This window comes from Rhopalosiphum padi, chromosome 3 (genome assembly GCF_020882245.1).
Source record: "Rhopalosiphum padi isolate XX-2018 chromosome 3, ASM2088224v1, whole genome shotgun sequence".
Taxonomy (NCBI): domain Eukaryota; kingdom Metazoa; phylum Arthropoda; class Insecta; order Hemiptera; family Aphididae; genus Rhopalosiphum; species Rhopalosiphum padi.
The window spans coordinates 29,776,604-29,804,546 of NC_083599.1; the positions used below are offsets into that span (position 1 = coordinate 29,776,604).

Sequence of the window (27,943 nt, forward strand, 5' to 3'; positions counted from 1 at the left end):
TATGTCAAAATCCTGAAAATTTGTAGTTAAAAATGTATAACATTTTTGTGATTTATACCTAAGGTTAAAAAAACCTAATACAAGGTGTTCCATAACTTTTTCTTCAAATAACTGCAATAGCTTTCTTTTTCTAATACATCGATTTTCTTCAAAAGCGCCAGAAAAAACGTGAATTTTTGGATTTTAGTGTTAAAAATATTAAAAAGCGGTTACAAACAGGTCACTGGAATGGATGGTATTGGTATATGCCATATGGTGACTCATATTTTTAACTCAAAATAATTTTTACATATTTTAATCAAAATTCGAATTTTAAAAATCGTATGACTACGAAAAAAATATTCAGGAATTAATTGTGCTCCGTTAAACAGATCACCATGTGTATCGACTTAATATTTGAAACGTTGTCTTATGCGTGTCCGTGTCATCCGCTCGAAATGCCATTGCGTAACAATAATATAATGTTTAATAAGTGTCCGGTGCACCGGCAAACATGTGCGTGTGATCGGTTGCCCGTCCATATTCCATATTATTACGTTTGTTGTGGAAATAAATTCCTGACGATTTCTCGCAGGAATATCTCTACAACAGCCGGTTAATCAAAATTTCGGAGAAATCTTAAGATTTTAACTGTTTTATTATTATTATATACCTATTACATTTCTTATGCTCGGCTGCTAAAATGTACATAATTATATGTAACGCGATATATAATATATTACGCATATATCAATATTATTTTACCTAATACCTTGTTCAAAGGCGGTGAAACTAGTGCCGATTTTTTAGTTGGATGGAAGGCATATAGAGGGAGGGGGGTTGTAGTGTTCATATTTTTCTTTATTAATTCATATGAAAAATGTCCATATGCATTATACCCTCTACTAAGTTTTCATATTTATAATAATAGGCTTATTATAATAAATACCTATAAATCTAGATTTTATGTATATAAACATATATTTCAATTATATGTATATATTTATTATATATTACACATATGAATAGTACACTATCTTAATTGACAAATTGAAATTTTATTTTAATACACATTTTTTATCTTTTAAATCATATTATATTTCCAGTATAAATATATGTATATTGGTATATTGACAATATTTCATTAAATTTAATAAGGGTAGCCAAATTTGAGAAACACCTAGTCTTGGTGCATGTTAGTTCTTAGATAAATTTTTGCCTAATTGGAGAAAATATTATTCGCAATTACTATTATCCAATACATATTTGAGAGGAGGCTATGAAAATATTTGATCAGGATTATGCCCTATACGTATACTACCTACTCCTGTTTATTAACAAAGTTAATACCTATCTAAACAGTCAAACACGTCGTTTACAGCAAACTTTGCAACTAATGTGGGTACTTATTACCTACTACAGTGTAACTTACAGTTATATAATATTCTTTTAATTGTTTTATTTAGGTATTTATTATTATTGTTGTTGTTGTTGTTGTTGTTCGCGTATCTAGTTTTAAGTTTAATTATTACGCAAACCGCCACTTTTATTTAGCATTTATATTAACGAGTATATTTTGTAGTTTCATTTTTATCGTCTAATCGTCATAACCGTTTGTGCATTTTATTAGTTAACAAATTTATAACATTACATGTTTTTTTCATGGTCTACCCGTTCAGAAAGTGGACAAGTTGGTATAATTTCTCCGATGAGTTGGATAAGGAAATAGGAAGTGTACTGCTTCAGAGTTCGGATACTTAAAGTATACTGCAATAATTACGAATTAAAAACTCATTAGATTACTTACTACAAAGAATGACTAGCAGAGTATGCGACGGGCATAAAATAAATATTTAATTTTGGTGAAAGGTCGTTGAATTAAAATAGATAGGTAGTACGAATTTCACACAATTGAAACTTTTCGAAATTTGTGGTAAACTATTTCGAGAAATAATCATTTTATAATATCTATAGAACAGCTAGTTTACATATTAAATTGAGGATATTTATGTATGCATAATATTAAACAACGCAAAAATTAAATAAAATATTTTCATAATTTTCTTTAGTTTATAAAAATTTAATTTTGGAGATAATATTGTAGAATGATTTATACAATACAATATTTTTGATTATATTAAAACGAATAATTAGAATCGTAAACATAATGATTTATTAGAACATTTACAGTAAAATTAATATACAACAATTAAACTCATAAATATGGAAATGTCTAATAAAAAAAATAAAATGCAGGCAAGACATGATCGCATATTTAAATCTATTTAGTTTCGTGTTATACTACACATGCGGGATCGGTATTATTATTTAAACCTTGACAATTTTAAATAAAAAAATATATTTTTAAGAAAGCAGGATTAATATGGGTAAGCCTTACATATTATTGAAATAACTCATAATATTATTTATATTTTTATCATTGTTGTTTGAATTTTTAGAATACTATTAATTTTTATTTTTTTTAACAATGTTTTGTTGAGGTTAAAAATTACAATAGTCGGACAATTTGCTGTCTAGTATAATTAAATCAATTTCTTGAAAAGACAATAGTGTTCGGCGAGCAGAAAATACAAGAGGGATACATAATGCAAAAAGAGAAATCTAGTGCAATCAAAACATTACGTTATTTAAAGTAATTTATATTTGTGTAAGAATTCGACATTTCATTGCGAATAAATAACAATCAATCTAATAGTACCTATAGTTCTAGAAAATAATATAAAATATCAATTCATAAAATTAGTGAAATTGGTCATTATTTTATGTATATAATAATATATAATATCCAATTGTTGATCGATCAACATTGTCCAAATTGAGTCAAAACTAATGTATTTGAAATTGTCTGAAAACTATAAATACAATAAATATATTTTGGCCAATAGCTTATTCTTCTTTATAGATAGTAAATGTTTTTACAATTTAAATTCTTGTAATTTACGAATATACTATACGACTAAAAATACATTTAGTATTAATATAATATTAACTAATTGTAATCAGTTTAAGTACCTATACCAATATATTTTATGAATGTACGAAGAAAAATAAATCCAACTCTTCATTACTTTCTTCCAAAAAGCTGAATTGAAGTGCAAGCTGCTCCGTCAGTTCAACTTGCGTGTGGGTTGATATCATTTTTTGAATGAGAGACAATGGTGTTAGTGATTTCATATGATTAAAGACTATATAGTTGCCCTACATATAATTATATATTGAAATAAAATAGAACATTGAAAATAGTCATAATAAATGAAAATATATATACTATATTTTGTGCCTTATTGGTCTCTATGCAAATATGCAAATATTCGATACATGAATTGTCATTGAATAACACAAAAATGATATTATCTTGTATCTACATCATGATTTCAGCTTTCAAATAACTCCACTATTGCTAAATTTCTTTTGTGAAATAGTAATCGAGTGGCGTGTGTGGTGTTAAGTGTAGACTATAGATGTAAAATATGCTCTAATGGCTAAAGAAATATCACCATATTTAAGTCTTAAAATCTTATTATTATTATTTCAATTAAATTAAAAAAATGTATTATTATAATTATTAATGATTAATTACTTGCACCCGACGCCACGTCATCGTGATCACGTTAACGCAATGATAATTTATTGTTTACGGATCCGGGGGAGACGGCTCGGACCCATATCAGCTGATCATATGCATAAGTGTATAATTGATTTTTACATAACATGTGCATATCATATCATATCATATAAATACGATCATTATTGGGAGGCAAATGCAATAATTATTTTGTCTGCTAACTGTAACCTACTTATTTTTTATTAAAAATTGTATACAAAAAATTTAAATTTAAAATAATAGAATTCAATCAACCAGCAATATAACAAAAAACATATAATGCAATATTGCCGAAGGTATGGATTATAGCAATGTTATTAAAACATTTGAAAAAAGACGAAAATATTTGTAGTTATACTTAATTAAAATATATGTCTAATAAATTGTATAGAAAATAAAATTGAATATATAGATACTGATTTAATTGTTAGTTGTATAATATAAAAGTATTACCTGCAGCAGTTAATGTTTTCAAATTGTATTAAAATAATAACAAGGTAAAATTTTTTTTTAAATAAATACCCCTTGTTTTATAACACAAAAATGGTCTTTGCTAACGTATCCAACCTGCTGCACCGTTATAAATTCCATGACACGCATGATAACAAACAGATTATTGCTTGTGTTATTGAGAATCTATTAAAATAATTAAATATGTAAGTATGTAACCATTATTAAAATTATTATTATTATCAGCTGTAATATAAATATCTGTAAGTTACTACATCTTTAAGCATTTATTGGACGTAAATCTCTCTTTTTATCATTGTTTTAAAATGCTAATGCATTAGAATTTGCATAATTATGCACGAGTAATGTTTATGTAATTTGCGTTATTTTTTAAAATTAAGGCATTCTGAATATTATAAATCGTATAAAACGGGTACAATGGTGAAAAACATATTCATAAAATACCATATTACAAATTTATGATGATTTTCTCAGATAACACTATATTTTTTCATTGTTATAAATATTCATTATTCAAATTTATGAAAGATATTGTTATTGTCACATCATGACACGTTCGATTAGTGTTATAAATATTGAGATCAACCCAAAGTAAACGTTTTACTTTCTTCTTATATTATGTTCGAGAGGCCGAACGATAAAAAAAGGACTTGCTCTCGAGGGACAAAATCGGTCCTGCAATCGAGGAGAACATAATAAATATAAATAAATTATATTGTCGGATAAAACCGTTCATTTCACTCTGGCTGTTCATGAACGGTGCTATCCTTTCGTCAGCTCGAGCACACTTCACTTTTTATAAAATAATAGTTACTTATAAATAGTATACAAGGTATTATGGTAGGTCTTGTCTTAGGTATAAACACACACACATGGGCCGATTGGCATAAATTATGCCTATTTAATAGGCATTTAAAAGTATATATTTATTATTATTATTTATTTATAGACGAGTACTCATACGACAATTATTATTATAATATTATGTTATAATTCGACCGTGGTTCGTCGATTGAAGCAATGAAAACCTGTAACCATGATATAATTATTGTTACGGCCGTGTGTTGCGATGACTTTGACCATGCAAAAATCTTCGAATGTACTGATTAAAACATACTGCGAATCGAAAATCAAATGGTTAATATTATATAACTCGGTATGGTAATGAGCTTATATTATAAACGTATAATAGTATGTGCGTAAAAACTACTTGATCACGTCCGGGGACCAGAAAATTCCTCCTCGTCGTCGTCACAGCCATCAGAGACCCCTGCGAAACGACCTTAATTATATGATTCATTAAAACATATAGGTGAATCGCCATCATCGGGTTATAATTGCGACATCATTCGTCATTTCTATGGACCAGTCACCTTAGTGACGATATATAGTAAAATTATAATAAACACTGTAGGTAAACATCACAATGTATTATAAAAACAATTGTATTTCGTTATATTTAAAAAAAAAAAATGAAATGTTTTAACTATAATTTTTTATGTGTTCCGTCTTTTACGTTAGAATTTGGAGTGGCAGTTCTAACAGCAGTGTTTACGGTAGGTAATTTTTAATTTTTAAATTTACAACAGTATATTTCTTTTTTTTTTTAAATATAGCCCATTTGACAATTTCTATTCGAAAACTGTGTATGTTAGTAGGTACAATTAATATCGTACAATAATTCCACTATCGCTTAGTCTAGTATGTAGGTAACAAACCTATAATAGTATTTATCCCTCATCAAGTTAATAAACGATAATATAAATTATTAATACTATAATTTTGCTTTAAATTTAAACAAAACTATTGTTGGACTTTTTACTTTTTTAGACCAACCACGAACTTTTAGCTGTAAAATTTGATTATATGTTGGTAAAATAAGTCTACATTAATTTCTCGAAATCTTCCATTAAATATTCTTCATCGTATCATATATTATATAAAGGGGTTCTTTTATCATAAAACACTCATTATTTCAAAAAGTATTTGTGTTTTTGAAAACATTTTTTTACATAGTTTCAAGTTGTTAAAAAACAACGTTTTTATTAAAAAAATTATATTTTTAAATATTTTTTATCATTATATTTTTTTTAAGTTTTTTACTTTTTTGAATGGCAACATAGAGTTCTAATGTCATATTCCAAAGCAGAATAATTTTCTGAGTATTTTGGTACATAAAAATCGAATTTAGGACGAGTAGTTTATGAGGTATACGTATTTAAGTTTAGACAACCGGAGTAGTGGACAAACATTTTGTGGGGTAACCCTGTACCACTCCACCACGCGCATCAAAACTTTAAATACTTATAACTCATAAACCATATGTACGAGTGAAATTGTTAACAATGATTAATAACAATTCTATAAGAAATAAGTACCTACACAATACAAATAAATTATGAATTTGTTTTTTTTTTGCCAAATTTACATCGTTTTATCATTTAAAATCAATAAATTATTTATTTTAGATTTTAACATTAGTCATAGTCGTGGTGAATGCATCCGAATTATCAAGTATGTAAGATTCATAATATATTTAGCATATTTACGTAATTATTATAATTTTTATAATATTATGCGGTACTAATTGCACAGATATAAAAATAAACTAGATTGCCAACTAAAGATGATAGTTGAAGTAAAAAATCCGTCATTTTTTTGGGAATTATGGGCTTTTATCACAAAACAATCTGACCTTTCCTGCGATATTATCTATTATCAAAAATAAAAAAAAATAAAAAGAATATACACCTATATATATATATATATATAAATATTTGTATACACATTTGGAATTGATAATACTCTAATCCCCAATCCCCACAGAGAACCCGGAAAATAACGGCTTTATATTTTATTAATTTCAAGAGTAAGCATATGGCAGTAAGCAATCTAGTTTATTATCCATTATGTTAGTGACTAATTGTAAATTTGTTTTTACCTCGTTTAGAGAATCTAATTGTTTTGGGATCTATATTCTTGTTACTAATTACTTGGGCAATAGCGTTTACAGGAGCTTTATTAGTAAGTTAAAATAATTTTGTACTATTAATATGATGTGTATGTGGCTAATAACTAAACTTGCAAAATAAAAAACGATTAAATCATGGACAAAAAAGTTAATAGAATATATAGATTTAATCAGTGCTTACAAGATTTCATTCGATGCATTTAATTATATTTATTGGCAGTGTATCTACCAACAAAAAATAGGCATTCAAACTCTAAAACCTTGAAGAACTTTTCGTATGAGTACAGAGCCGGATTATTGAAATTAGTGGCTCTGGGTTAATTTATTTTTGGGTTTATTAATTTTTTTAATTTTACAAAAAAAAGTATTTTCATAATAATTGATATTTATTAGTTAAATAAGAAAAATATTTTTATTCAGAGAGCAAATTTACATTAAATAGTTAATTTATTAAAAAATGCAATTTAATTAAATGTTAAAATATAAAATATATGGTAATAATATAAAACTACAAACAAATGATTATTTAAAATATTTTTTTTCTAGATTTACTTGATGCAAAAGTATATAAAACATCATCAAATGAGATCTTTTTACATATACTATTTTAAATTGACATAATTGTTAATGCGTTCAACCTATCTTCAATCTGTGTAGATCTTATTCGATTTTTAATTGAAGCAAACTTTGGTAATGAATGTTCTGCTTCACAATTAGTCAACGGTATTGTCAAGTATAATCACAATGTAATATATACATTATACATTCGGAAATCATCACAATATGATTTCGTCCATAAAGAAGTTTGGTTATGGCACCACAATTAAAAATATCTGAAGAAACTGATTTTATTTAATGATAAAAATGAGATATTTCTGTTTTCAAGTTTTTAAGGTTCATTGTCAATTTTAAAGTTAACTAAACATTTTTAATCGAGAAAGAAAAATATAAGAATTTAGAAACTAGTCTTCTGTCAAGTTTATAAATCAATTTATCTATACTAACAAAGAAAGTATCAACTTCAAATTGTTTTTCCCATTTAAAATAGTTTGATTTCTACTAAATTTTCAAAATTATCATTTTGAAAAATAACCACGGATTTACAGCATTTGTATGTTCTATACTGTTTTCAAGACTAAATACCAATTCATCAGCATAATATATCCAATTATGAAAATCTGATTTCGAAAATGAAGACTTTAATTTACTTTCAAATGGAAATAATTTGCATGAAAAGCAGACAACTGTTTCAACTGATTCCGAATATATTAACTTTTGTCTGATTATCGTATTATATTACCATAATATGTTTTTCGATTCAATAATATAGTTGTAAAAAAGCTACAAGCCCATAATACTTTTTGGGGGCCTCTTCTTTTTTTAGGTAGAGGGGGGCTGGGCTATGGCTGCTTAGCCTTCCCTTAATCCAGCTCTGTATAAATACTATTAAAATATTATTGAAAAGTTATTATACTAATTAAATACTAGCTGTAGTAACTACCTAGGCATTATTATATTTAGCTCATAACTAATTTGTACTCAATTTAATCATAGAGATCAAGACAATTGATAGCTTTGACAATTGTTATTTGGACAATCTTCAGTATTGAGTGGCTAGTTTTATCGTTATACTTTAGAATATACATGCAAAATGTGTAAGATATTATACAAGACAATCATCGTCATGATATTAATAACTTTTAAAATATTATATAGCAGCTACTGTGTGGCGCAGAAAACGAGATGTTCAACAACCATGTGGCTTATGAGCGGAGGAATAGCTTGTTCAAATAGCTCAGATGTAATGTACCAAGAAATTTACTTAATAATTTTATATTATTATAATTATGTTTTATAATTTTTAGAGCTTAAAAATTAACGGTCTCTGTAGTTACCAACGTTTGAATGTTTCCATTTTAAATTGTATTTGTAACTTTAGGTTAGTATTACACCGTTGTTTAAGCTTTATAAAATCATTGAAAAAAATTTAGTTTTGTAAAGTTCTTATAGAAATACTACGCCAATAAAATAGTATCCATGGTAGGAGCAACTAAATAAAGTAATAATAAGGCTATACATTCGTCTACCATTACAATGACGAAACAAATCTTTTATCGTACTTTTGTTAATTTAATAATACCCATTATAAATCTTACATATTATACTAATAAAGTATAATATGAGTTTAAAAAAAGTATATTTTCTTCTATGTACATGAACATAGGGACGGGATCCCCGTTTCGCCTACATTAGTTTAGATCAATTTCTAATTAAGTTGGCAATGGTTTAGTCAAATAATTTTTTCTAACATTTTTTTAAATTTAAATTCATAAAAATTATATATTTAATAAATTTCGTCCACAATAAATAAAAATGGTCATCAAAGAACGAATGAAATGACGTAAACAGACTTAAACAGAATACTTGCTAAATTATATGTTCATAGACTAGTAGTAGATTTACTATCCTTAGAAATATAATTGTTTATTAAATAATCACAATATTTTGACACTCTATCGACAGTAGCGCATTATTTCAGCATCAAATCGTCAACAAAATAATCCGACACTTCTTTACATAAATGATATCCTATCTTAAATTACCTTTTCAGGATCAAAAACTTGTCTAGTTGTCTGTAAAGCTCATCATACCTACCAAATCATGTTAAAATATTTTAAAAATAATGTAAGTACAGCAATATTTAATTGAATCATTGCTATCTTAATATTTTATTGATCTAAATTAGTCTGGGCGAAACGGGAAGAGTAATTTTTGGACGAAATGGGCTACGCCCATACATAGTAAATATAAAATAATATTATATATTGTTATATCATTTAAAAATTTTTACAAATTTTAAGGATTCAGACGATAGCAAAAACAACGAAACGGAAAGTGATGCTGATGCTGATACTGAGACAGAGTCCAGTAGAAGACTATGGTCGATAAATGACTCTCCCGAAATAACTGTTAAGACTTTTCACCCGATGAGAACGAATGTAATACCGAGCACCGTCGCTGCTACTCCTGCTGCTGATACCGTTGTTTCAAATAAAACGCGCATGACGGTCGGCACCAACAACGGGTGTGGGTGTGAACATCATCCGCGGACTACGACCGAAAGCCCGCCGAGTGATTTGATAACACGCGTCATTGAATACCGGAAAAATATGACGATGTACCGTCAGACTTCGGAGGCAGTGATGCAGCGAAAGAAGAAAGACGGGAAAAAAATTAAAGTATCAGATGAGGAATATTATGGAGATAATAACATAGGTAGAGAACACCATAAAAAAAAAGGCCATCGTCGTAAAACCGATAGCGATGATGGTGACGGTGTAGCTGTAGATGATAGCGAAGGTGATGGCGACGATACAAGCAAGAACGATGACACTGAAGAAAAAAGTGACGAACCTGGCAACACCGCTAAATGTTCATTAATGGACTACGGGGTTATGGCAGGTTTTTTAAGTAAGATTTCACTGTTTTTTTTTCTCTATACGCAAAGTTTCCAATCATCATACTGCAGCAACCATAATAATGATCAAATTCGTACATGATACGTTAGTGGTACACACGGTAGAGCGTACTTGTGTGATTTTCTGCCTTCATGTGGTACTAAACCGATAAAAACAGAAAATTATGGTACCCCTCCCCCCGTATTATATCATTGTAAGTGATATAATTGCACAACTAGAAAATATTAATACTCAGGGGATTTGTACCTCATCAGGTTAACGCATTATGTCCCAAAGAAAAAAAGCAATACTCGAGTTAGTCGTGTCTCGAAGAAAAAACAACAAAAATTTCGAAAAATCATAATAAAATATAAATTATATTATAATAATAATTACATTATAATATAATAAATACTTTTAAGTTAACGACCAAAAAAGTTTCGAAAAGACTACTTAGCACCCATTTAGTTCACGCTACTTATGGTTTAGTTCATATTTCAAATTGATATAATATACAATTACTACGGCACAAAGCTGTTATTATTTATTAAACATAATATATTTCGCATCCAGTGCGTGAAATGGAAACTCTTTTTTTCCACTTAATAAAATATTTAAAAATCTCATTAAGTCGATATATTTCCACGAAATGAGTAGGTACTAAAACTTGATGAAATGATGTTGTGTAATTTTTTTTAACAAATGGTCATCAAATTTGTGAAACATAATATTTAGCTCTTTATTATAGATTTTATTTTAAAAAATTTGGAATATATTATTATTCTAATAACTAGGAGCCGGATTTAAATGCCCCTAAAACTATACAAATATGCCCTAAAAATTAGCTTAAATGCCCTTAAAAATTTTACCGCAAAAATGACCTTAAAAAATGCACTTTTAATTTTTTAATACAATTTCGTAATTTATAAATAAGGTATAGTCATTATTTCATTAAAAAAAAAAACTGAAATTTGAATAACTTACTTGATGCGGCGATGATTTTGACACTTATATCTTTTGGGGCAGGATTATTAATTTTAAGCATACATTTACCCGATAAACCTATTAAATGAAAACAACTTAAGTATCAAGAAAACAATTTATCTTTATAATATTTTAAATATGCTAAATTTGTATAGTAAACTGAACAAATATGCATTAAAGCCATCTATATGACCCAATAATGATAAAAGAAATGCTCAAAAAATGAAAAATAAAAAATAAAAGTTTCAGCTTTGAAGCAAAGCATTCGTTACATGAAGCGAATTATTTACTTGAAAAACATTGTCTAAGATCAACCAAAAAAAAAATACACTGCATTAAAATTCGGGAACTACTAATAACTTAGTTACTATTTATTTATACATTCAATAAAGGCAATAGGTTATTTTTGTTTCATTTGTACCGTTTCTTTATATTTCTGTAACTGTATCTTTGATTAAAATTTCCTATATCTATTCTAGTCTAAACATTCTTATAAGTACATTATACAATTTTATGGTTATAAAACGTATAATAATAGTCGAGGAAAGCAAGTTTAATAATGTATTGACAAGTGGAGTGGTCAAATTCAAAGATACAAATAATTGTATTAAGCCATTGCCATAATTCAAATAATTCATAATAACTAAATAATTGGAATAATAACATAATCCAAATTGTTCAAAATAATATCTATAATAATAACTAAGTATTTTGTTTCACCAAGGAGATGGTCATTTGATAAAAAAAAAAATATACGATATAACATTAGTATCTATTTGATGAAAAATATGCTCTTGATGGGATTTTTAAATTTTTCACTAAGTGGAAAACAATTATTTCTATTTCATGAACTGAATAACATTTTATGAGATAGGTATACAATTTCATCGAATAAATGTAACATAAATACATTAAGTCGATAGTTCGAAGTAAATGTTCGGTCACTTGAAAATCTCCAGGGAATTTTGAATAAATACAATGCAATTTTAGGTATACACTCTGTTTTTTTAAGTAATATTTTGAGCAACTCAGCTGTCAACATGTGATAATGCGAATTTTCTACTTAACTCTCGACAATTCTCAGCTTCTGACCTAGCTAAACTTAGTTTAATGTAACATAAAAAAATGTCTAATTTAAAAAAAGTAAAATACCACTTATATTCAGTATTATATTAAAATTTTGTTTTTAATTAAATATATTATTATACATACCTATATATTTCACTCAGTAGTACATTGTAATATTATTATTTATTATTGTTACACATCGTATACATGTTTTTAATATAATACATGCTTACATTAAATTTTTCATTCAATTCGGCGATTCAAAGTTTTTGCTCACCTTTTCGATATTTCGAATCTATTAGAAAATTGAACACTCGGTAACGAGAAGTTTTTCACAAGTACCTACAACTTGATTATAATATATTAATACATTATTATGATATAATGGCGATCGTATGTGATTATTGAATGGGAAATTGGTAATCGTGTAATCTATTGTCATGACTCATAAAACGTAAGGTTAACTATTTAAAACTAAAGGGCTTCGCGCTTCACTGACCACAATTTTTCATTGAAATTTGAAATTTTGGTCTTACTTATAATATTGTTTTTGTTGCAGTTTTGTACTCGTATGCGTTCTTTGTACTATTGTGCTACCACAAAGAACTGAAATTAATGCAGAATTGTAAATGTACATATCTTACATAATATGAAATTTTACTACGTAAAGGCAGCCATTAAACAATAATAGTACAATACGACGTATCACATGGTATATGTTAATGTAGAGTGTGGCTTCGATAATAGAAGGCTAGAACGTTAAATTTGAAAACAATTTTATTATAGTGACTTTATGTAGATTTTAAAAAATAAAAATAAATAATAATTGATTTTTTTTATATTGACATGTAAAAATTACAATTTGTAAAATGTAAATTAAATCAAAACAGAGCAATGCACGTGATATTTTAGCAACAATATAAAATAAATGAAATCATGAAATCTATAGCCAAGTTTGCTATAGGTATATTATATCGTAGCGTTACTAGTATACTTCGAATCATTGAATATAATGATGTGCAAAATATGAATTGATCACTGCATATTATTAATGAAAAACAATTTTCATAGGAGAGTGGTCTCTGCATGTGGTCTCTATGCGTCTATTTCTAAGGATATTTTATAGTTTTATAGATAGTTGTTGGATATTTTATATTTTAATTGTTATTTTTTAATTATACTATATTTTAAACTTGTTCTTGCCAAAAACATCGCATATTTTATTATAATACTTCCCTATCTATTATAAATTAATGTTATTATAACTAGTTTATAAATAAATAACAAACCTCATATTCAATTTTCAAGTATTATTGATGTTTATAGTTTTTCTTCTTTATTTATAAAATACCTAATTTTCAAGGCATATTTTGCCCATTCTTTGTACCGAGCAATCTACTTATCCGTTGCACGGAATTGGCAAAAAATTTCCCATTTATAATGAATTAGATAAATTATTAAAATCAACTCTGCAGAGGTATCAGATGTTAGATGTACCTAACATAATATGCCTACAGTGCATCTACGGAGTATAGAGCTATATATAAACATACATCACTATATATACATAGACGTATTATATTATAGATTAATTAAAATTATCCATCTAAATATCTATACTCATAATTTTAAAGTCTTAATTTTTTTGAAAATGTTTTTTTTACATAATTTTATTGCAAAATAGAATTTTTGAAAACAATTAAAAATTTTTAAATTTGATATTACTTTCTTTTTTGAGTTTTTTACTTTTCTTAATAACAGCATACGTTATTAACTTCATATTCCTATTCCAAATCAGAATATTTTTTAGAATACCGACATCGATATAGATGTATAAATCGAATCCCGAATGAGTATATACATAAATTGGTTATAAGAATTTATTTTTCTGGTGTGCGGAGAAATATGGAACATATTATGTATGCACCTCAAAATGTTAGTCCACTACTCTAATCGTCTAAACTTTAAATACTTATAATTGATCAAATACTCATTCAAAATTAAACGTTATATGAATCGATATAAGTAGTCAAAATATATTCTGCTTGGAAATATGAATTACACTTATTTATTTGATAATGTATGTAGTTGTCATTAAAAATATATTTTTATTTCATAAAATGTTGTTTTGAAACGAAGTCAAACAGTGTAAAAAATATTATTTTTCGAAATGATAAGTGTAGACACTTAAATGGATCACTCTGTATGTATAGGTATACAGTGAATGCGAATTGTGTAGAAAAAGTGAAACGCGAGTGTGTATTTTTACACACATTTCGTGTGCACAAAAATGCTAATTCGGTAGGCAGCGTCTGATTATTATATATATAAATATAAAATATATGCATATATTTATTTGTATATGTTTTTTTCGCTAGTTTCGCGGAGAAACCGAACGGAACTTGATTTCCTGGTCGGTTTCTTGACGACCAGTTATTATATTTCATATGCAAATACATGTTTTACGGTAGATCAAACGTGATATTCTATATATACACATTATAATATAATATTACATATTATTATTATTATTATATATAATAATATATAAATACCTATTATACTTTTACGTACGTGTAAATTATAATATACACATTACACGCTCACACTCATCCCTTTAAATAACATTAATAATAATACTATCCATCGCACTACACCGCACGTGCAGGTTACAGATATTATTATGTTTTCGACTAAATACTTATAAATACATTACATTATATTTATTAAATTACAGGTATAGAATTAGACGAGTTTGTATAACTATATGCGCGCGTCGGTATACTATATAATACCAGCCATATATAATTTTTTTAATATCAAAATAATAACTTTACAATTATAAATAATGCACAAAATACTTTTAAGTAATTTTTTTTTTTATCTCGGAATCGTATATTTTTAAATTTCTATTTATAATAAGTGCAAGTGAATGCGAAACAAGACAGTAAAATAAAATATGATAAATTAAATTATCTAATGTTAAAAAAAAGAGAGGGTGGAGACTTGATTGAAGGAACCATCCAATGATGGAACTTTGTGGCATATACGTTTTTGTGAGAGTTGCATGGACGATGGTGAGGAGGGATATAAGAGAATTTTAAGTTACTTTAAATTTTTTAAGAAATTTAAAAAGTAAGATTTTATTGTTATTTATTTAAGTAGGATTAGTTTTAAAAGAATATTGAACCTCTGCTACATTCACATATGAACGTGGTTTTTAAAGGACGACGTCATTTATTTTATGATGTTCTGCAGAAGGATGGAATTGAATGGTGGTAGTTATTGACGTTTTTGGCTTGAGAATTTTTGTTTTTTTTAGGTCTAATGTTTGTATATTTGTACATTTTTTGTAATTAGGAGGGTATGGTCTTTTACAGAGGGGGCATTTAGCTGCGGCGTAGGAGGTTTGGATGCAGGAGATGGATGAATGATTTTGATTTTTTGCCACATTTGGTACAAATAAAAATAACTTTTAATCGTGCCTGTTGCACAAAGTGATTCATAGCTAAATTCTATTTTTTCTTTTAATAATACATATTTTATTTAAATTATAGTTTTTTTGAATTTTTAAGTAGGTATATCCATACATAATTACTCAAAAACGTGATTTAAGATACACTGTTAAGTCATTGTCTACTGATAACGTGACATATAAAAACAACTAGCAAAATACAATGTGTGGGCGTGTAGCGCTTAAGAGCTGCCATTTATGAATGGTAATAATGTCATAATGAACCATATATCTATTATCATGGATTTAACTTAATAAGTATAAAATATTATTTATAAGATTAGATCTATATGTTGAAATGTAATTTTTGTTTAAAGAATGTGTAGTGATAATAACTTTTTTTTCAAACCTATTTTATTAATAGTTTTTAAGCATACGTTTTTGTTTTGATTTTGACGTATCAACGTAATTTGAATGAATAGTTTCTATATAAACGGCTATGGTCGATCAAACATTTATAACAATAATTAACATCCAGTACTTACCATGTTATAGCTTATAATGGTAATTAATGAGTATTATTGACTAATTTAAATCTTACCTGACTTTGCAATATACGTTTTTAATATTTGAATTTTGAATCACACATATCCAACATAATATTATTATAATATCCTACCAACATATAAAATATTATAATATAATATTATTCATATTAAATATTAATATATTATTTCTAACAAATATAAACGAAAATTTCGTCTGAAGGCTTCACTGAACAATAAGTATTATTGTCGTACTTTAGAAATAGTGACTACGACTTTTTAAATCTTTCAAATGTGATTTTGGCTATTTGCTAAGTATTAAAAATGAAATTATTAAAGGGGCCATGTTTGAATCACGTACACAGAAACATTATACCTAAGTACCTAATTTATTATATTACATGCAAAATACGACCCTGTTGAGCTTTATCTTCAATACTCTTAAGTTCTCTAAACTGCAGCTTAAACTCTAAAAAATCCACCGATTTATAAATGCTTTAAAAAATAAGGAATCAGAAAATCAACAAATACTTAGTATGTAGAGTTCCAAAAGAAGAGTACTTTGAAGAGATGAGGTCTTTCGGGACTTTTCAGCTCTCAAACATGATATGTTTATATATTTTTCCAGTATATAGTAAGTCGTAGACACAATTTTTGAATGCATCTTGTACAATAATTTCTATAACACATAAAGTATTTAGGTACGATATGATTAAACAACAAGCAATATAATGAGTCTTAGGAATAAAATTAAAAATAAAATTTAATTAGCGGTTATTTATTATTATTATAATAAAATTATTTAGCTCTTACCTCCTATAATAGTGAAACAACGATTTTCTAATAGTTCAAAACTTAATCGACTTTGAATACTTAATGTTAAAAAAGATAATCTGTTCAAAAAAAGATTGGAAAACATCGTAACTAACATATCACAAAAAGAACTATCAATTAATTATTATTTATATACGAAATTTTAAAACAAACTTTATTGGTATGTACGTTTTGATATAAGTAGTAAAACATCCTATTATTTCTAAATCACAACCAAATAGTACGAGCGACTTGAATATAGTCAATATATGTAATACTTTTTGATCCGAAAATAATACATTTCACATAACACATTTCCTATAAATAATACATTATTAATACTGAACTGAATTTATTTATAAATACCTACTCTTTGTTTTTATTTTATTTTTGGAGTAAACAGTATAAAGCGGTCACATTTATGTAATTAAATTTAATCTTATAATATGTAAATTTATATAATTATAAAAAAATATTATTGAAAAAATGATATCACAAAACCAATAAATTGCGTTAGTTAAGCGTATACAAGGAAAACCATCATAGTAAAAATAGTTACAGTTAGTTATATTTATCATTTTTTTATTAAATCTTCTCTGTTTAGTGTTTATAAAAGGTACATAAATATTAATTATATATTATATTAAAATACATTATTCTGTAAATTATGTTATGTTTAATCTATTTATATTATATACCAATACTGTCATATTATTCACCATTTATCGTTTTCATTCTTTTTTTTTTTTTTTTTTGTTATCTATACAAATAAATATAATAGGTACTATAATAATTTACTATTACAGATTTAAGGCCATCTCGAAAAATATAATATTTAATAAATAGGTATGTTCAAAATACGCCACACATGCACAGGTATTAAATCTTCATCGACAAGTACTTACGTAACATACCTACTAAGTAAATTTCTGCTGATCTCAGTAGTTAACTTCAATTAGCTTCGTTATTTTTAATATTACAGCGATTGGCTCATTATAAAACAGTAATAAAACAAAATTTACTTTGTTGTAAATAGGAGATGATGTTTTTTCAATACACCAAAATATCTAAAGACGATCATAATTTATCGAAAATCAGTTATCTTTTCGCATTTCCGATAGACACGACACAGAGTCATAGACTTTCAACATATTTTGTGCATACGCGATAGCACAGTCGTTTCGTATCCATAAGTACTATGATGAGCAGTATAATATTATTTTATTTGGATATGTGCAACAGGAGGCACGACGGAATTTATTCGAAACCGAAAGTCATAAAAAAAATTCCCTTCGTGGTTCATTAAAATATATTATGATCAAAAAAATAATAAAATAATAAAAAAAACATACAGATTTTTTCACGGCTCGCCCTCGCCGACTATATTATAATATAGTACGTGTGTGTATTTTGTTATAATACCTAATACCTATATTATATTCCTGCTGCTGTATAGTACTCGTCTATAAGGTTTACAGCGTTACGGGCGTTACACATCACGCAGGGCTATAATAATATGGCGGTTACTACATCAGTATAGATACCTAGGTAAAACGTTATTAGTTATTATTATTATTATGCCGTCGCCGCCGCCACCGCCGCCGCGTAATACGGTTCAACGATTACCTATACTATATAATACTAATAATAACATAATACAACTACAAATCGTCCAACAATTCGTCGTATTGTTATTTGTTCGTCGTCGTTACGGTTGCTTTATTATACAATTTTAGTTGGGATAAATTATTTTTTTTTATTTAAAATGACCGTCGGCAGTATAATGGTCATTGGAATATATAAACCGTAGATTTACATAATATTGTACTTATTTATTAATAAGTATGGATTACATAAAAATTGATAAATCGTTGACAAGTACGAAAATATGATATAAGCTACGGACTTACAAGATCGTGATATTAAGACTTTAAAGAAATATTACACAGTTTGTTAATTAGATTTCAGGCGACAACGATGCATTTTACGGTAGTGGAGATATTATATCAGCGGACTCGAAGAAGACGTAACCATCAGTATTGTATCATTCCCATAGGAAGATAAACTATAGGCGGTTTTCGTGTCAAAGAATATTTTTTTTTTTTAAATATTATTATTGTGTCCTACAAGACAACATTTTTGAAAATAATAATATTTTTACAATATTTGATCTTTTAATTTCTTTTAAGTCTTTACTTTTTTTAATGTAAATATTTTTTTATTTTTAGAGTACTTACTTCGATTCCAAAAATAATCGCGAAAAGAGGCCGATAATCACAAGTCTATGTACATTATCATATATGTGTATATAATTTATACTCGATGATTTTAATTTCTATGCGTGCGTGTTTTTAGATCTAAACTATTAAATGAACACACTGCTTCCAATCGTCTTAGATAAAAAAATGTTGTGAAATACAAACATGGAATAATAACGATCGACGTATTTATATTTATCTATTTATCGTTCAATTGATCATAACTCGTAAACACAACCAGACAATCATAAATTGATTTATACTATATATACATTACTGAAATATTGATTAATAATAATAATATGCTAATTTATGTATATAATTACGAGTATATGCCATTGTCTAACTTCGCTGATCTCGTCGAAAGATCTCAAGTATTATACCTATACGTAGGTATATATATATATATAATTGTAATATTATTGTATTTGTATTATACACTTTTCCTTCCGCGATTTTAGCTCGCGCTGTACATGCTCTCGACTGTTTGCCACGCGAGTGGCTTCGATAAATCAAAAAATGACATAATGAAGAATGAACGCTATCTATCAGCTCCATCGCCACCGTCGCTAGACGAAAATTAATAATAATAATAATAATAATAATGTACGTTTCGTTTGTCCTCCGTGAAATCTATTTACCGAATCTTCGATGTCATTGTGTTGCTCTTTCGCGGTGTTAATCGTCCGTGGTAGGTACGTATAGTAGTACCTACGTTTACTCTCGGAGTTTGACGCATTGTTCGGACACGAAGAAAGGAGAAAGGAGAGCGCGTAAAGCCGCGGTGAATAAGAGAGTATATTATTATTATTATTATTATATGTATAATGAATATATATATATATGGACGTGCATTTAGTGTAGTCTTACTTTGACCAGTCGAATGTTACATGATCTATGTGGTTCGCCTATATTAAAATAAAATTGTTCATTATGTATTATATTTTTGGAGTGTATACCTACCTATATAAGTACTATACCTAGCACACATTATAAAATATTGTGCAAGTCCCATTCTACAAGTATGGATTTTCATTATTTTCTTAAGTCCTTAAATTCGTCTGTTTACTAAGGTGGAAAAACTAATGATTTTTTTTAACTTAGTTAAGTTAATATGACGTAATGATAAAAAGTTAAATTCATTTTTTGTTTGCTTAACTAAATTAAAAGTGAATACACATTTTTTTTTATATTATTATTAAATTAAAAAAAAAAAAAACTAAAAATTAAAATATAATAAAAAGCTTATGAGATTCCCTAGATAATGTTTTTAACTTTAAGTTTTATAATTTCACTCTAATTTGAGAATTAATATGGTTATAGTCATTATTGTGAACGTAAAATTATTGCTATGTTGAGCGTGGTTTAGAGACAGATAAAAAATACTACGCTAAAATCCTCTTAATGATAAAAAAAAAAAATTTTTAATTGATCCACCTATTTAAGAAACGGCAAAAGGTAATTCGAAGAAAACAATAAAAAAATCTTTTTTAAGCTTCCAGTTCTATATGGTGGATGAACCGAAAGGTGTAATGGTAAAATACAAAATTGTTAAAAAATAAACTACGTTTCAGTCTGAGCCTCCGAGGGAGTTGCATATAAAATTCCTGGACTCACGTGGTTTCCATAATACCTACACGGCTGCACAATTCTCCATGGTTAGAAATTGTGTAGGTTAGATTTTTATTTATTCTCAAATATAGTCGTAGTCAACCAGCTCCAATTACGCCGATAAAATAATATTATTAAAATATAATTTTAATTATTTTTTAACGATAGGGAAAAATGAGTAATAGATTAGTCATTAGTGAAATAAAGTAATTTCATTGTTTATTATTTGGTCCACCATTAAAATTAAATATTATTTTTTAAATTTCACACATGTTAAATCTATATACATGGATAACACATTAACACATTCTACGCATTCTACACATTATCTCAATTTTCAATATTTTATAACTTACGTCGTTTCTCAAATTGGTGGTTCAACTGTTAGTTTTCTGTTTAATTATTTATAATTTAAGTAATTTGAATATCTAAGAAAATAACATATTTTTATTCTAAACAACAGCTCCAGGATAACAATATATATTATATTGGTTTTGAATACTTGGAAATTTTCCAGTTTAAAAGAAACTGTTTAGTTTCCCACTATTAATATGATATAGTTGATACTCTATCTAACACCCTATAGAAATAAATCCTAGTTACGTTGCTGTTTATACTTATATGTGTAATCACATGAGCATATTATTATACGACGTTTATACGCTATTGGGTGGTGACTGGCGAGTAGGTATAATATTATGTGTTTCTAACAAAGATAAATGCTCATTTTTTCAAAACATTTAACGTCATTAGTAGTATGTCTTTCAGATTATTTCAAGTCATACCAAAACGACATTTTGAAAAAAAAAAAATCTTAGCGAAGTTTAGATTCTGAGCGGAACGATTGGTGTATTGATTTTACAATGACGTGTGTTTTTCGGTATCTTAAGACATTTTTTTATAGTACTTAAACAAACTACTTTCATTTTAATTTTTTCCTAGTAATGCATTGGATCTAAATCCACTAAAATAGTACTTACTGGGTGGTCAAAAATACTGAACTCTCAATACTTTTCGAAATAATCAATACAAATCCAACTAAATTGAATTCCATTTACTAAACGTGACATGATTTTTAAAATATTTCATATATATATATTTGCAGTATTTATAGATATTCGATATTGTTGACTTTTCTTTCGTTTTAAGTATAACGTTTTTGCTTATTATAGTTAAAAAAAACACCTTAAAATTGTAATATATTATCCATTATAACCATAAGTTGTTCTTACTGCAGTTCAAAATAATCGCAAATTGTTTATAATCTTTGAATTTTAAATGTAGACACAATTCGTCAAAATCACGCGCGGAGATCTACAAACTGTTTTAATGAATTTAAAGTTTAAATTCAAAATATCGAAAAAAATATTTAAAAAAGGTTAAAACTTTTTTGAAAACCACTATTAAATTTTAAAAACACCACCCTTTGTAGTATATAACTATAACATAATAATCACGGTCTACACTCTACTTCTCGTGAATACGTTAACTATTGAATCCGCATAAAACGATTGCAGATTTATAAATGCGACTGATCGTACCAATAATAACCGTTGTGATCTTTTTGTTTCAAGACATAATAATATTATTACAGTGTTATTGTCGCTATTGTTGTTTTCGTGCGGTGGACAAAAAAAAAAAACTCAACACATAATAATATAGTCATATTAAATAATAATGCATTATATTATTACCCATTGTAAACATGGTCACAAAAACACATAACCTACGCGCTTATCGTCTGCACGGGCACAGTTATTAGTATTAGTATATATATATATACAATATATTATAATTTATGTACAATAATATTATGCATATTGTAACGCGCCAAATATCCGTCGCGTAGTACCTACTCACGAGACATGCCCATCGGAAAACGCGATGAACCGTGATAATGTGATACATTATTATAAATAGTAATGGTTTATATCGTGTGCCATATCGTATAATATATTCGATTACATCGATCACTGTGAATTCTCGCTGCTCGGGCGCAATGTACCTATTATCGTACAACGACTCTATACGGACGATCTTAAATAATTATTTATCATTGAAATACCTATTATACCTTTAATGATTTCTTTCCCACTTGACAGTCGACATAAACTGCTGTGCGTATATCCGTCCGATCTAGCCGTTACCTTGGTATTAAACTAATCAAAAAAGTGTGTGCTGACATACCGTGAGTAATGATGAGTGTAAAGCTCGTTAAGAATATAAGCTCGGTTAAAGATTCGCCGTCGCCACAGTACCTATATATTATTATATAATACTAAATTTTTCTCATTTTTTTTCTTCGCAAGAACATTTAAATTCCACGTAGAGGTCTAATATTCTATATAATTATTGTATATTTATCATCCTTTCATATTTTTGGAATTTATTTATATTTATTAACCACAAATATATTGTATTAATATATTTATTTATTTATATATTTTTTACTGTATTTAATTAATGTAGGTACCTCCGTCGACCTGAGCGGTACACGTTATACAGGTATTTTAAGTACGATTGTATTCGTGAAATGGTTAGTAATAGCGCTAGCTATTCGAGATTTTATGTTTACCATGCCTAATTGTTTTTCTTTTTTTATTAATCAGAATAAAAATTGGTCATTATTATATTATTATTTTTTAAATATAGCAACTTGAAATATTATTCATAATATTTAATATAATATTATTTTATTAAATATTTTTACTTCTGATAATATGTTGTTATTACTAATTTAATAAGAAGACGTCTCAACCGCATTAGTTGCCTCCGCCGTCTTGAAGTTCGAAATGTAGCAAATTACGATTTAACAGTTCAAATTGTATGCTATTTTTTTAATATTAGAACGAAACGAAACGCATTCGCTTAATTATATTTTGGATGCTCGATAATTAATAATTATGTACATTCTGCAATGTAAGTATACCTATTACCTACTACTACTACTTACTGTTATGTAATTATTAAAAAATGCTTCACGCTCACAGCAATAACGATAATTTAATTTAATCGTAATGGCTTTGATTTTCCGAGTTATTTAATAATCATAACTGATTTTTATCGTCAATTAAACGAGACTAGTGCCAATCATTGAAACATCCAGTCTGCATCCTGTCTTTCTTCTTATTTCATTTATTATTATTATTTTTTTTTTTTGTTGTACCAATTGATTTCTTTTTGACCATACAATATAAAATATATTATACGTCACATATAGACATATTATAATAGCATTGCATATTATAGGTATAAGTCGCATAATGTCGAATGTATAATATTATATACAAACGGGTTTTGTATTTAATTGATAGGTATACATTTTTCCGTACAGGCACATCATACTAATATACTGTATACACGTTTTGCACACATACGATAGGTATTTATATAATATAGGTAGTGGACGATTCTCAGATAAAAAGTTTAAAATTCGTGTAAACAAGTTTCTCTGCCGAAACATTGAAAAAAGAAACAGGTCTTGTAGATTTAAAAGTAATATATAATATAATATGTATATGTGTGTGCGATTATATTATATTATATTATACGTCATATTATTATAAGTATTATGTGTAGGTTTACGACATCTGTGATTGTTAAAATATGTACCTACTCAGATATCTGCATCAATTCGAACACATCGAATAAAGTACACTGCCACGACAGTTGTTTTATTATTCAGTGGATCTACAACAATTGGAAGCATAATATTATATTTCTGTACAGAATTGTTTAATAATGTTAATTATGATTTTTTTTTTTTTTGTTCATTAAGATTTAAGACACTATAAAGAATACATTTTATTTATGCTATTGCAGGTTTTATTCAAGCCACGTATGTCCCTACTTAAGTTTTGTGCATGTAAGCGGTAAGACTTCTTTTTTTTTTTTAATGCAAACCACCCATTGTCACCAACAATTATTTGTTTAGTGGTTAAACTAGTTTCCTAAGTTAAAACATTATTGAGTAATAGCATTTTAAATATTAGATATCATTTACATGCGAAAACGTGTGAAATTATTTTCATAATCAACCGGTCATTTTCGAACTGATGGAGAATGGGTCTCTTACTAACATTTTTGTTATGTGAGTTTTTTAAATAATACCTAAAATACACTATTTTAGGGTTCAGGCACAATTTGCCAACTATTCGTTTTACCGACGCGTAAACTGGTCTCTGGTGATAATGGAAAAAGTTTCAATTCGCTGGCAGATCGAAATTTCACGAGATACAAAAACAATTTTTCGATGAAAATCTAGAATATTATAATCTACATTCGAAATTTTAATAAAACTGCTATATTATAATATTATTATTGAATCGTTAGTTTCTTAAGTGCTTTATGATATAGGTATGTCATTTCAATGTTGCGATTTAAAATAAATGCATTACAAATTATGTAAAAATTAGGAGTCACTCTAATGAAGAATAGAACTGATAGAACAAGAATCAAAACAACCTTATAGGGATTGGATTATACATGTTTAAAAAATGTCGAATTCAAACACTTTACAAAAATTTACGTAAGTATGAGGCTTTTTATACCAATTTTTCTTTTTAATTCTATCAAAACAAACTTATGAGACATTTTTTATTACATTTTAAAATCTTAGGTTCAAATATTAAAATGTTTATAATTATACATTTTCATAGACCTACAAAATAATTTTCACGATTTTGAAAAATTGCCAAAAAAGTAATGTCTACAAAAGTTGGTAATAAAAATGGGTACTTATTATTTAAAAAAAAAAAAATAAGTTGCACTGTGTGTGGGTGAAATTTAGCCTACATTATGGACAAAATTTAATAACTCTGCTATGAGATTATATAATTAAGCGTTATTTCTTGTTATCGCGTAGAAATACCGGTATATGTAAGTATAATTAATAGGGCTAGAATTTCTATGCAGTAAAAAATTGTAAAATATGCATTTTATTTATCAAAATTTGCAAAAACAATTTCTTTTTTAAATATTAGTTTATATTATTACATGCTATTATTGAATTATGTTTTTTAAATTTTCAAATGTGAACGACCGGCGATTATATCGAAGATTTATATTGGCTGAAACTGATTTCCACATCACACGTTGTTGTTGGAGCATATAAATGACGTGATGTGTCCCGGATTTAAAGTACGAGTACCTAATATTAACATCTTATCGGAAGACCGTTTTATAATCACCGTCTATAATGTTACACATTTTTAGAAATGTTTTAAATTTCTGCTTTAGTATTAAATTTGTTTGAGTTTAAAAAGGTAGTATTATATTTTAGATAATTCGACAAATAAACCATTAATTATGGACGTTTATTGTTAAATAAATACCAGTTAAAATTATGCAATACTATTACTGGAATACTATGCAATTATATGCATTATGCTCAAAATATGCATTAAAAAAAAATTGTACTATTTAATCGAAAAATAATCCAAATCGTGGACATATCTGACAACCAATCAATTTGGACTTAATGAAAAAAACATGCAAATGCGTAGAAATCCTAGCCCAAATAATTATCTATTATACAAATTATTTATTAATAATTAAATATATTAAATATTAAATTATTTAGTTTTTACTTATTACCAAGACTTGAGTTCTATAGCTTTTGTTATTTATTATAAAATGTAAATAACAAATAGCTGAGTATAAAATATAATTTATTTTTAATAACTATATGATTATATGTATTATATTGTTATAAATTGTTAATACAATAAATCTAATAAATAAAAAAAAATAATGTTTTAAATATATTTTTATGTATTCTTACAGTATAATGTTGTAGCGCATATTCAATAGATACTTTTTACTTTTTAGCACTGTATATTATTTTGCATGGATATATAGGTGTATACATAATTATATAAATATTTGACATATACATGGCTTATTCCGATGAACACAATATCGCGTCATGTGCTAATGATTCGTATACGTTTTGGTCGAAAACAATTAATCAGGATACTTATCATAGGATCTATCCATGTAACTATGTAAGTGTTGTCAATTGTGAGGCAGTTTAATAAATGAATTCTATGACTTGTCGTGTTTCCGCCTTGGGAACAAAATTCAATTTTCGCCGACAGTTCTTTCTGTTATATTGAAACGCGTTGAGGTTGTAAATAATTTACCTTATACTTTTTGTAGTGATGAATCAAAGAACTAAAGAATGATCATATTATTTTATTGATCATTTCGTCGGAAATTTTATTTCCTCTATACAAATTATTATGAAGTATAGTATTATATACTAATATAAATAAAAATATTTGATTCAACATTCATATTATTTTTTTTAAATAAATAACAGAACTGCAGTTAGCTGTTATTATTATTTTTTTTTTTGAGGAAAAATTGTATGCACATTGGCGTTAATGTAATTAATACAGCTAGTGTACTATGCATAGAACATATTATTAAACACGTGTTTATTTAAAATTACTCTTGTAATTATATGTAAAAATATAATTATAAAACGAACTTGTCTTCTAAAAGTCTATACTAACATACTTTCAAAATAATTTGACACTTTTTGAGCTATACAAAGATATTTAATTATTTTTATTATTTTTTTCACAAATTTTGATAAAAAAATGTCCATTCGGTCAAAAAGCATGAAAATGTAACACAAAGTATTGAGTACCCCATACATACGTTGTAAAAATTTGACCATAAATTCACAATTATTTCTATA

At 26.9% G+C, this 27,943-nt stretch overlaps 1 protein-coding gene across 1 annotated transcript; it reads left to right on the forward strand.

Moving 5' to 3' along the window:
• Positions 1-5,547: 5,547 nt before the first annotated feature.
• On the forward strand, positions 5,548-13,204 carry LOC132924974 (uncharacterized). Its single transcript, XM_060989409.1, has 7 exons — positions 5,548-5,631; positions 6,544-6,589; positions 7,026-7,099; positions 8,601-8,701; positions 8,763-8,847; positions 9,908-10,517; positions 13,116-13,204. The coding sequence occupies exons 1-7, from the start codon at positions 5,548-5,550 to the stop codon at positions 13,202-13,204; spliced, it is 1,089 nt and encodes a 362-aa protein (XP_060845392.1).
• The last annotated feature ends 14,739 nt before the right edge of the window (positions 13,205-27,943 follow it).